This window comes from Helobdella robusta, assembly GCF_000326865.2.
Source record: "Helobdella robusta unplaced genomic scaffold HELROscaffold_6, whole genome shotgun sequence".
NCBI classification, from domain to species: Eukaryota; Metazoa; Annelida; class Clitellata; order Rhynchobdellida; family Glossiphoniidae; genus Helobdella; species Helobdella robusta.
The window spans coordinates 4,678,796-4,692,655 of NW_008705330.1; the positions used below are offsets into that span (position 1 = coordinate 4,678,796).

Here is a 13,860-nt window from a genome sequence, read left to right on the forward strand (position 1 = left end):
AAAATAAGCTCTGCATTTGAGGATCATCTGAGGTTTCCTCGGGTATCATTGGAGTATCATTTTTTATCAGTGTCAGATCTCAAATATTAAAAATCTTAAAAATCAAAAAATGACAAGATGTTTTAAAAAAATTGATAAAACTTTTAAACTTAAAATTTTCTGTATTTTATATTTTAAATTGTTTTTCAATTCTATTTTGAAAAAAATTAAATACGTAACTCGTAAATAGGTAAGTATCCGAAAACCGAAAGCGTATTAATTACTTTTGAAAGATCTAAAATGATTTTTTCCCCCTAAATTTTGAGTTTTGCAAATCACAAAAAAATTGTTAGAGATTCACTTTTCAGATGTTTTTTTATACTTCTTATGCCAGCTTGACGGAATTTCGAAATGTTGATGATGACCGAAAAAAAGGCCGTAGTGATTATGAAAGTTCCTCTAAGAACGGTAATGATGATGCTGTTGTTGTTGTTGTTGATGATGGTTATGATGATGGGAACATTTTTTTATTTACCGAAAAGATAAAATCCAAATGAAATCAATCGAATATTATTAATTATATTATAAATATTATATTATAATTATCAGAGTGTAAATAAATAAGATGTTAAATATAATGTACGATCCTCTCATGCTCTTTGATCAAAAAGTGTTTGAGAATAAAAAAATATATTTAAAATCGGTTAATTAATATTTCTGTCACAATATATGCTATATGACGAGCGAATTACCGCGATAATCAATTTTTCATTAAAAGATTTCGGCCATAATATTTTAAACAAAGTTAGATTAAAAATGTTATAAAACCCACAAGCGATATTTCAAATGAATTAATAATTAACGGACAGTTATTATAGACTGAAATTAAGTTTAATTTCCAGTATTTTATATTTTAGCGTTTGTATTCACGTGAGGAAGCTAGGTTGGTTTTGTTGCAAATTGTAAGCTTTAAAATTTCGATTTTGTTTTTTTGAAGAATGGCAATATCCGGCTGCAACTTGTCGAACAACTGTGACATTGGACGTACATTTTCTGCATTAAGATCGGCAAATATGCAACAGTCTGATGGTGCACAAAATGAGGTTATCAATAAAACATCAGACCATTTTGTTACTGAGATTTTCATTTAAAAAAATCTTAAAATAACCTCTGCATTTGAGGATCATCTGAGGTTTTCTCGGGTATCATTCGAGTATTTTTTTTTATCAGTGTCAGAGTTATTAGTTTGGCATCTGAAAAAACAAATTATGACAAGATATTTTTTAAAAATGGATAGAACTTTTGAACTTAAAATTTTCTGTAATTAATATTTTAAGTAGGAGGAAGTTAGTTATTCGAAAGAACAACACTTCCTTTGCCCGCTCATTGATCCGACAGAACACCAAATAACATACAGTCCTCAAGTCATTGAGCTGTTTCTCAACATCATGTGCCCATAGATCAGATGTTTCTACCAGACAAGTTGATGAGTGCAATGCAATAAATTTATGACTACTTCTTCACACAGCGAACTTGGGTTGTGTAATTAGTTTTGGCAAACTATGTCAAAAGCATTTTGTATGTAAATAGTTTCTTGTATGTAAATAGTTTCGTTTGTTTGTAAATAATTGTTTTCATGCATATAGCTTATTCGTAAGTCCTGTAAATATTTTTCCATTAATAATTTTTCATTGTGATACTTCATTCCATAATTTCCATCTATTTTCTTGCGAAGGTTATATTTTCAATTTTTTCGTTATTGAGTTGTTCACGTTTTACTTACTCTTACTTCCGTTTCGACACTTGTTCGATTGTATCGTTTCAAGGTTGTATACACTTTCAACCGCAATCGTTTAGTCAAGGTTTTAAAGACTATTCAATGGTTATAAACTATTACATTATTTAATCAGTTGATATATTTTCAACAAAAAATAAAATTTTTTCAATACATTTGATGAAACTAAGTGTGGAATCAAATGTATAGGCTTTCGTGTTTGCCTCAGCGAAAAACTTTAATTTGTTTACTTATTTATTACTTATATTTCCTTAACGTAAATCAGACGTTTGACGTACACTGTATCAAATCGATTAATCATCTTATTAAATTATTAACGTTCAGTCGTAGTGTTTTACTCGTAAGTTCTTCATACAGTTCGTATCTAAATTCGTGTTTTCCTTTCTTCGTACTTTAGTTTTAGCAGCCATGCAGCAGAAAATTAGGGACGCAGCAGTGAAACATGTTTTCAAACACGCTTCATCTGTAGTTACTGATGGTGCAGCGGTAAACATAGACGATAAAATTATAAAATTGGTTTTTGAAAATTGTTTGAGGAAAATGTAGAATCTGTTGATGACAGCTTTAAGTGTTGTGGAGCGTCCATAGATCAAATCTAGCATGAAAGTCTACATGTAGCAGCGTTAGTGAAGTCGAACAAACATTTCAGAAATTAAACTAGTAGCCTGAGCTTTTTTTTCACTTTTCTGCATTTGAAAGATATTGGGGAAAACAATAACTGTTGCCTAATGTCACTGCTAAAACTCTTTGAGGTTCGCTGAACGCAGTTCAATTCTAACATGTTGAATGCCGTCGTGACATCGTGGCATCGCCTGGTTTTTTTTATTCAAAACTTGCAAAAACAAAGAAGCCAGCGGTTACCTCGCATCCCTGTTAAATATCAACAATTTTAAATTTATCGCTTTTCTGGTGGACACACTTACCGTTTTCAGCAGGTATCAAAAATGTTTCTATCAGAACAGGTGACCATCTTCATTATGGGCAAGCTGATAACACAGGTGAAGACCAAATTGCATGACTTGAGAGAACTGTTTACATTTGAAAATGGTTCGTTCACAATGAAATGCATAGATCTAAACAAGCCATGTATTTTTTTTATTATTTCTGGCCGACACAGAAATTTGTACAGCCATGCAAAGCAGTAGTACAAAATTAAACAAATAAGTAAATAAATAAAAACAAAAACGGAGAAAGAAAATGTTTAAACATAAAACATAGGGTAACGTGGGGCAAAACGCCGCATGGGGTAAAAAGCCTAAATCCAGTTTGCACGAAATTTGTTTAAGACCGAAAGTTGTTCAATTAAATTTTTAAAATTAGAACGTACCCTTATTATTTTGAATATAAAACCACGCCGTTTCTCCATTTGTTTTTTCTGTTTCAGAGTTTTATATAATTTGCGAGTGAAAAATTGGTCGTGTTATAAATTTTGTGTTCGGGTTTTTAATTAATTTCTTGATAATAAGATCGTTATTTTTGAAGAAATGAGGTTTTTTTATAAAGAAAAATCATTTTCACATATACAAAAGTAACTTCTAATCGGTTTAGACAATTTTTTGTATTTTTAGATTAAATTTATTCTTAACATTGTCCATGGGGGTAAAACGCCTCTGTAACTTAGGGGCAAGAGGCCAAATTTACATTTATTGAACTATTTAACAAATTTCAGATTTATGTATGTAGGCAGCTATCCTTGTAGTTAATTGTTAAAATGTATTGAAATTTATGTTTTATGTGTAAATTAATTTAATGTATTTTAATTTTTAAGGTATAAAATGGTCAGAAATTATGTAAGAAAATCTACAAGATGGTCGACTTATGATAGTGATGGTGAAAGTTTGAAAAAAGCATTGGATGCTCTAACCAATGGCCAGTTACTTAGTAAAGTTATCAGAGAATATGGTCCCTGCAAAAACTTTAAGAAGACATGAAAAAGCCATGACAACATCTCCGGGAACTATAAAGCTTAGTCGGTTGTCAAGCGATCTAAAGATTTGACTCCTTGTGGGACATGTTCACAAATTTTTTGTAATGATTTCACAGGATTTCAATGAATAAAATGCCAAAAATGTAACAATTTTTATTTTATGTACAATAAAACTGTTAAAATTTTTTTACATTTTCGGATTTGAAACTATTTTTAAGGCTTATTTTAATAGTTTTTCTACACAGGCCTTTTGCCCCATGCATGGGGCAAAAAGCCCATTTTATAGAGGTCTACGGTTTGTGTTATAAACATATGTTTGAACAATTTAATTTGTAAAATTAGAGAAAGGACATATTAATCTAGTAAAATAATCACTAATGTTGTAGAAATATTCCATTATTTAGATGAAGTCACTCATCAAAGGCTTAACTATGGCTTCTTGCCCCACCCTACCCTACTTATGAGGCGTAATACCATGTGTATGTGACGAACCGAAGGTATGTCCGTGCAGTGTGCATTGAGCTAGATGAAGAAAAAATGCACAATGCTGAACTATTTGAAGCCCTGGCGGTTTTGACACTCAGAGAATTTGAAGTCAATGAAAAGATCCAGTTCATCAGTCACCACTGAGAACGAGTACTTGTATGTTTTCCATAACATGCCATCTTTAGGCGATTGGGACCCTCGACCTGCTGTACTGCTGTGGTTGGATCGGACAGAACACAAAGTATAAAGTACACCAAAAGCAAAGGAGCAGGTTTTGGTTCCACGGAATATATCCTCAATCGACAGAACAGCATGAGACAGGCGATGAAATTTTGGATGAAGTTAGAAGCAAAACAAGACTTTCTATTCATTTTAAATGATTTTATTACATAATTACACTATCATTTTATTGCGCAGATAATTTTATGATTCAAAAAATGTTTTTATTGAAGAAAAATAATAAAATTTAATTACTTTTTAACTGTCTATAAAGCTTCAGTTATTCAATGAAAACCATTTGCATATGTGCAGCATACAATATTTTATGTTGCTTCACGCTAAAATAACTCGTTTGTGGTCGCAGTGAGTGCCTGAGTGTAGGTAATTGTAAGTACGAATTATTAGCTACATTTTTTGTTTTATTACTGCCCACAACTTTACATTTTGTCTGCCCAGGGGGCTTTTTCTCACAGACCAAATATTTTTCGAACTACACATTTTGGGTCCATCTGCCAAATACAATAAAATCTTCTCAAATGATACTTATCATGTGATAGTAAAATAACGAAATCAGACGTTCAATGATAATTTCTGTAAAAGGAATGATGAGTTTATAAACAGTGGCTTTTCAAATTTTTTCAGATGATTCTAAATTGTTGCAGTAGTTTTGTAAATAATTATTTTTTGAAGAAAAGAAGGAATCCAAAAAAATTATTTCAAAATAATTTTTTTTAAATAACAGTAGTAAGAAAAATTCAAGGGGGAATAATTAAAAAAAGAAAATTCCCCTCTGCAGAACTTTGTGTAAAGTCATTTTGAAGTTTTTGAAGGAAAAAATATGAATTAAAAATTTAGGCGTAAATATTTAAGTAAATATTTAACTGAATTTTTTTTAAAGTTTATTTTAAAAATGTTGAGAAAAACAAGTTACTAAAAAAAAAGATTTCTGAAATTAAAAAAAAATGTGTCATTTATGTTCATGAAAAAAATCACACAACTTTTTAAATTAACGAGTTGAAATTGTAAACAATTTTTTGCGAAATGAATCATTCATATTAGACAGAAAAATCTGTCATCCATCATTCAGCTGTTATTCTTATTTTTATCTTTATTTTCATTATTACTATTTTTTATTATTATTATATCGCTATTTTGTATTGTATCGCAGTGCTGTTTCTTAATATTCAATATCTCTGACGTTACAGTTTTATTGCAACCATGTATACAAGTATACAAACGAGTAACCACACACACATAGGCAACAGATGCATACATGGACAAGTTGGTCATGAGTCGATGATGGTATTCAGTAAATTGTGATGGTCGAGTCATTTCAGCCTGAAACCGATAAAGTTGCTAAATGCTTGATCAAAATTGAATGTTGGATGTCAAGCAATACCTAAAAATTGAATCAAAACGAAACCCAGATGCTTCCTGTTGGCACATAGCAGCAGTTATCAAAGTTTAAGGTAAACTCGGTCAGGTTTGATGATGTTGAGGTCCAGAAACAATGGTTCATGCATTTATTACGTCGATGCTAGATTACTGCAATAGTCTATATTTCAAACTACCGAGAAGATCAATGGCTGCCCTTCAGTTGGTCCAAAATCAGGCGGCAAGAATTGTCACGAAAAGGCAGGGGTTTGAACATGTGACTCCAATCTTGAACGAGCTAAATTGGTTGAAAATCGAGAAGAAGATATTTTTCAAAATTGTCTGATAATGTTTAAATCCTTACATGGTTTGGCGACGAATTATTTGTCACGTGGGTTCATAAAGAAAACGTCTGATTCGCACTTGAGATCGAATTAAATGAACTTGCTGTTTATACCAGCTACATATCTGCAGATTGCATCACAGAACATTTTTGTCGCTGGTCCTGTTGTTTGGAATGGTCTGCCATAGTGCCGCCAAGAAGATCTGCACTTACGTCGGCTACGTTTAAAAAAGAACTGAAGACTCATTTATTTTCTTGAATTGTTTAATTATTGTTTAATGATGAATACAGATTTATTTTTGCAATACGAACAATGTTTTCTTTTGAGTTGGTTTGACTAATATTTCTCATCATTTATTCTTTTGTTTAAGATTTGTTTGAGTGAATTTTCTTTTAATTTTTTTTTGTTTTTAAGAGCGCTTCTGAGATCTTTTTGGTAATAGCGCTGTATGAATTGACTTGTAAAAATAATAGTACATACATACATACACGGAGTGTATGTATGTATGTATGTGTATACACTGCCAAAGTTTATTTCAGGTGCCACATGCGCTGGCTGGAATACCCAGAGTTGGTGCATCAGAACTGAGTTTTTTAGGCACACCCTTGGTCGAGGGCAATTACCAAATAAAGTTTTTTGACCAAAAGCTCTCTGAGCTTAAATTCGCCCTGAGTCGTGTTTCCTGTCTTTCGGCCCATGATGCCTTGACTATTATCCGCAATGCCCTCAGTTTGCCCAAATTGATGTACTTCCTGCGTACATCCAAACACATTGATCCTTCTAAATTGGGCGAATTTGACAGAACCCTGCGCACCGCCCTGTCGTCGATTTGCAATGTTCAAGTGACCGACAGTGGTTGGTCCTAGGCTCAGCTGCCGGTGCGATTTGGTGGGCAGGGGTTGCTTAGCGTGGTTCAGCTGGCTCCTGTTGTTTATAATTCTTCTGCCGCTGCCACTCTCGACCTGCAGTCTTCCCTGCTCCACCGGTTTTTTCGTTGCCGCGATATTCTTCCCCCAGTGTCCGCCCCGGGAGACCGTACGCACGTCCAAATTTTGAACGAAGAATATAAAAAAATCTTTCAAAATTTGTTGTCTTCATGCGGCGACGACTTTTCCACCGCTCGTTTGTTGGCTATGTCCAGCGTTGCCAGCTGTGGGTGGTTGAGATCGTGGCCCAACACCTCTGTGGGCACCAGGCTTGACGACGAGTATGTGAGATTTGCCATTGGTTTCAGACTTGGCCTGGTCATTCAAAATAAATACACGTGCCGATGTGGCGCTGGGGCGGACGAGTTTGGGCACCACGGTTTGGTTTGTCGCCTGGGTGGGGGCCGTCAACTACGTCACTCAGCATTAAACGACTACATCTGTCGGCCCTTCTCCAAGGCTTCAATCCCGGTTCTCAAGGAACCATCCGGCATTTCTGCGCATGATGGTAGGCGCTCGGACGGATGCACACTAATACCTTGGAGAGCCGGTAGATGTTTGGCGTGGGATGTTACGGTCCCTGGCACCCTTGCCGAACGATACGTAAACCTGACAAGTAAAGAATGCGGTTTGACCGCGGCCAGGGCAGCGGACGAGAAAATTAAAAAATATGGGAACGCCCTCCCTTCGATGGAATTCTTGCCAATATGTATCGAGGTTCTCGGCCCGATGGACCCCAACACCCTTAAATTTCTTAAGGCAATATGTAAAATGATTAGCGTCAGATCAGGCGACATCAGGGAACTGTTTTTCGCAACTAACCACATTTCGTGCTTGTTGCAGCGGTTCCTGCGTGTCTGTGTGCTTGAAAATATCCAGCTGAACGCCAACATGTGCAATTAACGACAAATCAAAGTGTTAATCCATTTGTTACTTGATGTTTGGTGTTTACTTGATGTTTACTTTCATGTCCAATAGTCAAGCTTTCAAACATCTAACAAGCTTGAATTGTTATAATTTGATACTTGATATAGGCGAGTGCATATACATATATATATATATATATATATATATATATATATATATATATATATATATATATATATATATATTGTTGATTTACACGTTGCACGCTGATTTTGGCGCTTAAAACTTTGTAGAAATTCTTAGGATTAATAGCGTTTTTTAGTTAATAGTTCTATATATTCGCTTCATTTAAAGAATTGAAATATTGTTTGTTTTGTTGAATTTAATTTGTGGAATAAGTAATTTAAACATTGTTATAATTTTTGTTTTTCGTTTTTTAAAAAAGTCACCTTGACAACTGTGTTGTTGTGCCTGGATATTTTGTTTTGCTGCAAAAGATTATAAATAGTTTGGTTTATTATTTTCACTGTGCCTGTGAAGCATTATGTCTAAAGATACACGTTCGACTACTAAAGGCATCAAAAATGGTGTTAATAGCGTTACATGCTGTTTTTGTGATTAAGTTCCGCCTGCAGAAAGTGTACCTAAAGACATTCTGCCTGCCATGAACAACTGTAGAAATCTCAGATACATTTGTGATGGTTGCCTCAGGTCTTTCGATGGTTTGAAAACATTGACCAAACCAATTCTGGATAAAAATGATGAAATAGAATTGGAAATTAAAAAGATTTCTGAACATACAACCGCGTTATGTAAAGATTTTTTGCGATATCATCATCCTTGATAGAATAACTCTATCAAGGATGATGATATTTTAAGAGTCACCAAACAAGGGAGAAAAATTGATGATTCCAAAACTCCACGTCCAGTTATTGTTAAATTTGCCAGTTTTGTCATCAAAAACAGAGTCATGCGTAGTATTTCGAAAATTAAGTCTCTCGAGGGTGAATTCAACAAAATCAAAATCAGTCATGATCTAACACGTGATCAGCGCGTTGAGCTGCGAGAATTGATTGCTGAAGCTAAAACTAAAGAAGCTAATGATGGCCATTTTTTATACAGAGTGAAGGGCCAAGTGGGACGCTGGAAAATAGTAAAGCTTCAAAAAACTGCAATCATCTAGTATTAAATTTTGGTCTTCTTAATATAAGGTCTGTTATAACAAAGTTTAATGTTGTTTATCAATTGTTATCTGGTGGATTGGATATTTTCCTTTTGTGTGAAACGTGGCATGGGTCTCCTGAAGATCCTTCTATTCAGTTGGCCATGCCGCCAGGTTTTAGTTTCTTGTAAGTGTTGAGGACTCATGATCCTTACCATGGTGGTCTTATTGTTTTTTTCAAGAAGATGTTCAAGGCCAGGAAAATTGAAGTTCCGGTTTTTCAGACCTTCGAGGCTATTATAGTTGAATTTTCTTTTTAGCGTCGCAAAGTTTTTGTTTTTGGTATTTACAGACCAGGTTCAAAATTGGTCACATCTTTGTTTTTTGGTGAGCTGACATCGGTGTTGGAACATTTATTTGTATTGGGTGATGGTTTGATAGTGGCTGGGGATTTTAACATTCATATTGAAAGGCCTGGTGATACACACTCAATTAATTTGCTTGAAATATTTGATTCGTTTCAGTTAACAAACGTGGTTAATGAGCCTACCCATAACTTAGGTGGCACACTTGATTTAGTTACGTCCACTCCTGATATTCCTTTGTTTAATTGTAGAGTGGATCCTAGTGGTGTTTATTCAGATCATGGTCTGATTAATGTTTCATTCTCGGTCAGTATCAGGCTACCATTGACAACAAGGCGGTGGTACGCTCTTGAAACCGTTTGGATGCACATCGTTTTAAATCACTAATTTTAAACTCTCCAATCAGTGGTCCGTTTGATAGTGATGATGTGGATGATGCATTTGTGTTGTTTGATCGTGAGAAGAGGAGGGTTGTTGATGAAGTGGCTCCACTACACTATGTCAACTCTAAACATGTGCCATTAGCCCCTTGGTTCGACGGAGAGTGCAGGGATTTGAAAAGGCTATGTCGCAGATTAGAACGGGTTTATCGAAACAACCCAAGTGATATAAATAAGAATATCTGGCGACAAGCTATTAAAGATAAATATTGCTTGTTTGTCAAAAAGAAAAATTGTTATTGGAAAGACTTGGTGGAATCAAATAGCAACAAACCAAAACGTCTTTGGAATGCCGTTAACGGTTTGCTTGGAATGGAACAGGTAATGGATGTATCAGAAGTTGATCATAGTTCTCTTGACTTTTCCAAGTTTTTCAAAAGCAAAATTGATGATGTTCGTAATTTAACCAATCATTGTGATGAACCAACATTCACTCCATGTGATCTTGATGAAGAATCTTTTTTTTCAAACTTCTCGCCCTGTACTGACAGCTACATAAAAAAAAGTCATTTTAGAGTCTCTATCAAAATCTTGTTTTCTTGATTGTGTGCCCACAAAAATTCTTAAAAGATTTGTTAATTTGTTTTTACCGTTTTTAACGTTTTTCATAAATTTCTGTTTAAGTTTTGGCTCATTTCCATCAGCGTTTAAAAATGCTGTTGTTACACCGATTTTGAAGAAGAATTTTCTTGATAGACATGAGTTAAAAATTACCGACCTGTATCTAACCTTATGTTTTTGTCAAAGTTGATTGAAAGAATTGTTTTATCACAATTTGCTTCTCATTTGAAAATTCATAATCTTCTGCCGGTTCACCAGTCGGGTTATCGTGTGTTTCACTCGACGGAAACAGCTTTAATTGATGTTTCGTCAAGGTTGTATTCATCAATGGACGAACAAAATGTGTCATTGCTTGCTCTCTTGGACATGAGCTCGGCGTTCGATTGCGTCGATCATGCAATACTTCTCAAAAAACTGAAGCAAACATTTTGACTATCGGGAGTTGTTCACAAGTGGTTTGTGTCGTACCTTGCTGGTCGTACTCAACAAATTTTATTCAAAACAAATTTGGCAGCTGTCGGTGCTTTGTCATACGGTGTACCACAGGGCTCCGTCTTAGGTCCCATTCTCTTTTTGCTTTATACAGCAGATGTCTACACAATAATTGAGTCGTACAATTTCAGGTTTCATGCATTTGCTGACGACATCCAAATAATAGCCAACTCCTCTCCCTCGTCGTTTGGTAATGTGGTCGATAATTTAGTATCGTGTTTATCAGCCATTGATGTTTGGATGATGGGGCACAGATTAAAGTTGAACCAATGCAAGACCCAGTTTTTGCCTTTGGGTACATGGCAACAATATATCAACACTATTGGGGTATCAACACTATCAGAATAAAGAATCTGTCATCGAATTTTGTGCATCAGCACGAAATCTTGGATTTATTTTTGATACAAACATGACAATGCAATTGCACATAAAGTTGTTGAAAGAAAGTACTTACCAATTAAGAAAATTGAGACTCATCAAAGATCTCTAAATATGCATACATTGCAATGTTTAATTCACTCGTTCATTCACTCGGGGATCGATTATTGCAACAGTTTATTTTACGGTTTACCCAAAAAGTATGTTGCACAGTTACAATTAATTCAAAATCGGGCTGCCAAGTTGTTAACTGGTGGTTCATATTTTGATCATGTTACTCCTATTCTCTTCGATCTTCATTGGTTGCCCGTTCAACAAAGAATTGTCTTCAAAATTGCCCTACTGGTGTATAAAAGCATTAATGGATTAGCGCCGAAATATTTAATGGATCGAGTTCCAAGAAATGCACCGTTACAGTGTCAGAAGTTACGGTCAAACAATTTAGATTTGTTAACAATTCGACAAACTCAGCTTGCTGTTGGTTGCAGAGATTCTTTGCCGGTTGACTTGCGAAATCGTGGGTTGTCAATTACTGAATTTCGAAGAAAGCTAAAGAACCATCTTTTCAGACAAACTTTTCATGACATGATTTGATTGAAGTGAAACATTTAATTAACTTTTGCATTAGCGCATTTAATCAACTTTTACATTGTTAGCGCCATTGAGAACAATAAAGGGGGCTTTATATATAATAATCTAATAATAATAATTCATACATACATCCATACATACATACATACATACATACATACATACATACATACATACATACATACATACATACATACATACATACATACATACATACATACATACATACATACATACATACATACATACATACATACATACATACATACATACATACATACATACATACATACATACATACATACATACATACATACATACATACATACATACATACATACATACATACATACATACATACATACATACATACATACATACATACATACATACATACATACATACATACATACATACATACATACATACATACATACATACATACATACATACATACATACATACATACATACATACATACATACATACATACATATATATATACATACCCACAAACACATCACACACACAAACATACATACATATACATACACACATGTATGTTAAGTACCGCGTTATATTTATTCATTAATTTAATCTGCCGGCTGTTTAACTGTCCACCAGAATACATTTGCAAATGAACTTACTTTTTATTACATCTCCATTAAACGAAAGTAATTTTTTGGTAAAAAAAACAAACAAAACAAAACGTGAAGACGAGTCCGATCAGTCTCAAAAGTTTACTCACCTCTGATCTGACGTAGCATTCGTGGCCGCGAGTTTGCAAAATTCATTAAAATGTGAATGCACGGAGGTAAAATTTAAATGTTGCCGATACATTTGAAGGAAATTAGACGCTCGATGCGTTGGCGCGAGTGACAAATGTATACATAATATGAGTATGTGTCTTTGTGTGTGGATGCGTGTGTGTGTGTGTGTGTGTGTGTGTGTGTGTGTGTGTGTGTGTGTGCAAACTATTATTTTTTGTGATTTTCCTGCCTGTTTGCCTGTTGAAAGTTTTATATGAAGTTTTATTAAAAGAGCCGATTTGATGAAAAGATAATTTCTACAGTCTTCCTTACAAAGACTGTCCAACATCATTTGATGGTACAGAAGTCATTTCACTGACATTAGAGTTGTATGCTTCGTACAGTTTACAAGGGTTGAAACTTTTATTCAAGCTCGTTCTTTGGTGGATTATTACGATAAGTTACATGAACAAGATAAATATTTTATATAAAAAAATATTCGTTAAAAAATTACGTTGTCTTCAAGTTTTAAACCAAAAATCGTCGGAGATTTGTTTCGTGAGATATGTGAGGAATCGATGGTTTTCTGTCTGAATAATTCCATTAAATCAATTTTTTCGAAAAATATAAAATATGTAGTTTCAATTAAAAATAATTTCAAATTAAATAACATAATTTTAGACATTTTTATCATAATTTTTTATCTAACACATTTTTTAAACGACTAAATTTTTATTTTTGCAGGTAAAGAGCCAAACAACTTCAAATAAAAACATAGACTTTTTATCCATCAAAAAATATTTAATTTCACGGCATCGAAGAACTCATTTTGGAAATTTAATTTTTTTACTTTTCAATGGCTTATTTTTTACAGCGCAAAAAAATTGTTTAAGAACGAAAAACTTTTGGTTCGCTGGCTGCATAGTGGTCATAAGTAAAGGCAATCTGATAATTTCTATAAAAAAAATCAAATTTTTCAATCTTTCCAACTTTTCAATATTCATTAAATCAGAAGATGTTCAACAGCAACAGCGAAAATTTTGAAAGTCTCATCAACCGAACATCAACAACAGCAACACAACAACGTCACTAACTACACAACAACAGCAGCAACAACAACTACACAACAACATTAACAACAGCAACACAACAACGTCAATAACTTCACAACGACAACACAACAAAACCAAGTAACTAATTAGGAT

General features: G+C 34.0%; 2 protein-coding genes across 2 annotated transcripts; one reads left to right on the forward strand and one right to left on the reverse strand.

The window, feature by feature from the left end:
• Positions 1-6,743: 6,743 nt before the first annotated feature.
• On the reverse strand, positions 6,744-7,877 carry HELRODRAFT_164453 (hypothetical protein; the record flags this gene model as incomplete). Its single annotated transcript, XM_009029389.1, has 2 exons — positions 6,744-6,942; positions 7,489-7,877. The coding sequence occupies 2 exons, from the start codon at positions 7,875-7,877 to the stop codon at positions 6,744-6,746; spliced, it is 588 nt and encodes a 195-aa protein (XP_009027637.1).
• A 704-nt stretch (positions 7,878-8,581) lies between these two features.
• On the forward strand, positions 8,582-9,831 carry HELRODRAFT_164454 (hypothetical protein; the record flags this gene model as incomplete). Its single annotated transcript, XM_009029390.1, has 3 exons — positions 8,582-8,628; positions 8,866-9,052; positions 9,604-9,831. 3 exons carry the CDS (start codon positions 8,582-8,584, stop codon positions 9,829-9,831), a joined length of 462 nt encoding a protein of 153 aa, XP_009027638.1.
• Between the last annotated feature and the right edge of the window lie 4,029 nt (positions 9,832-13,860).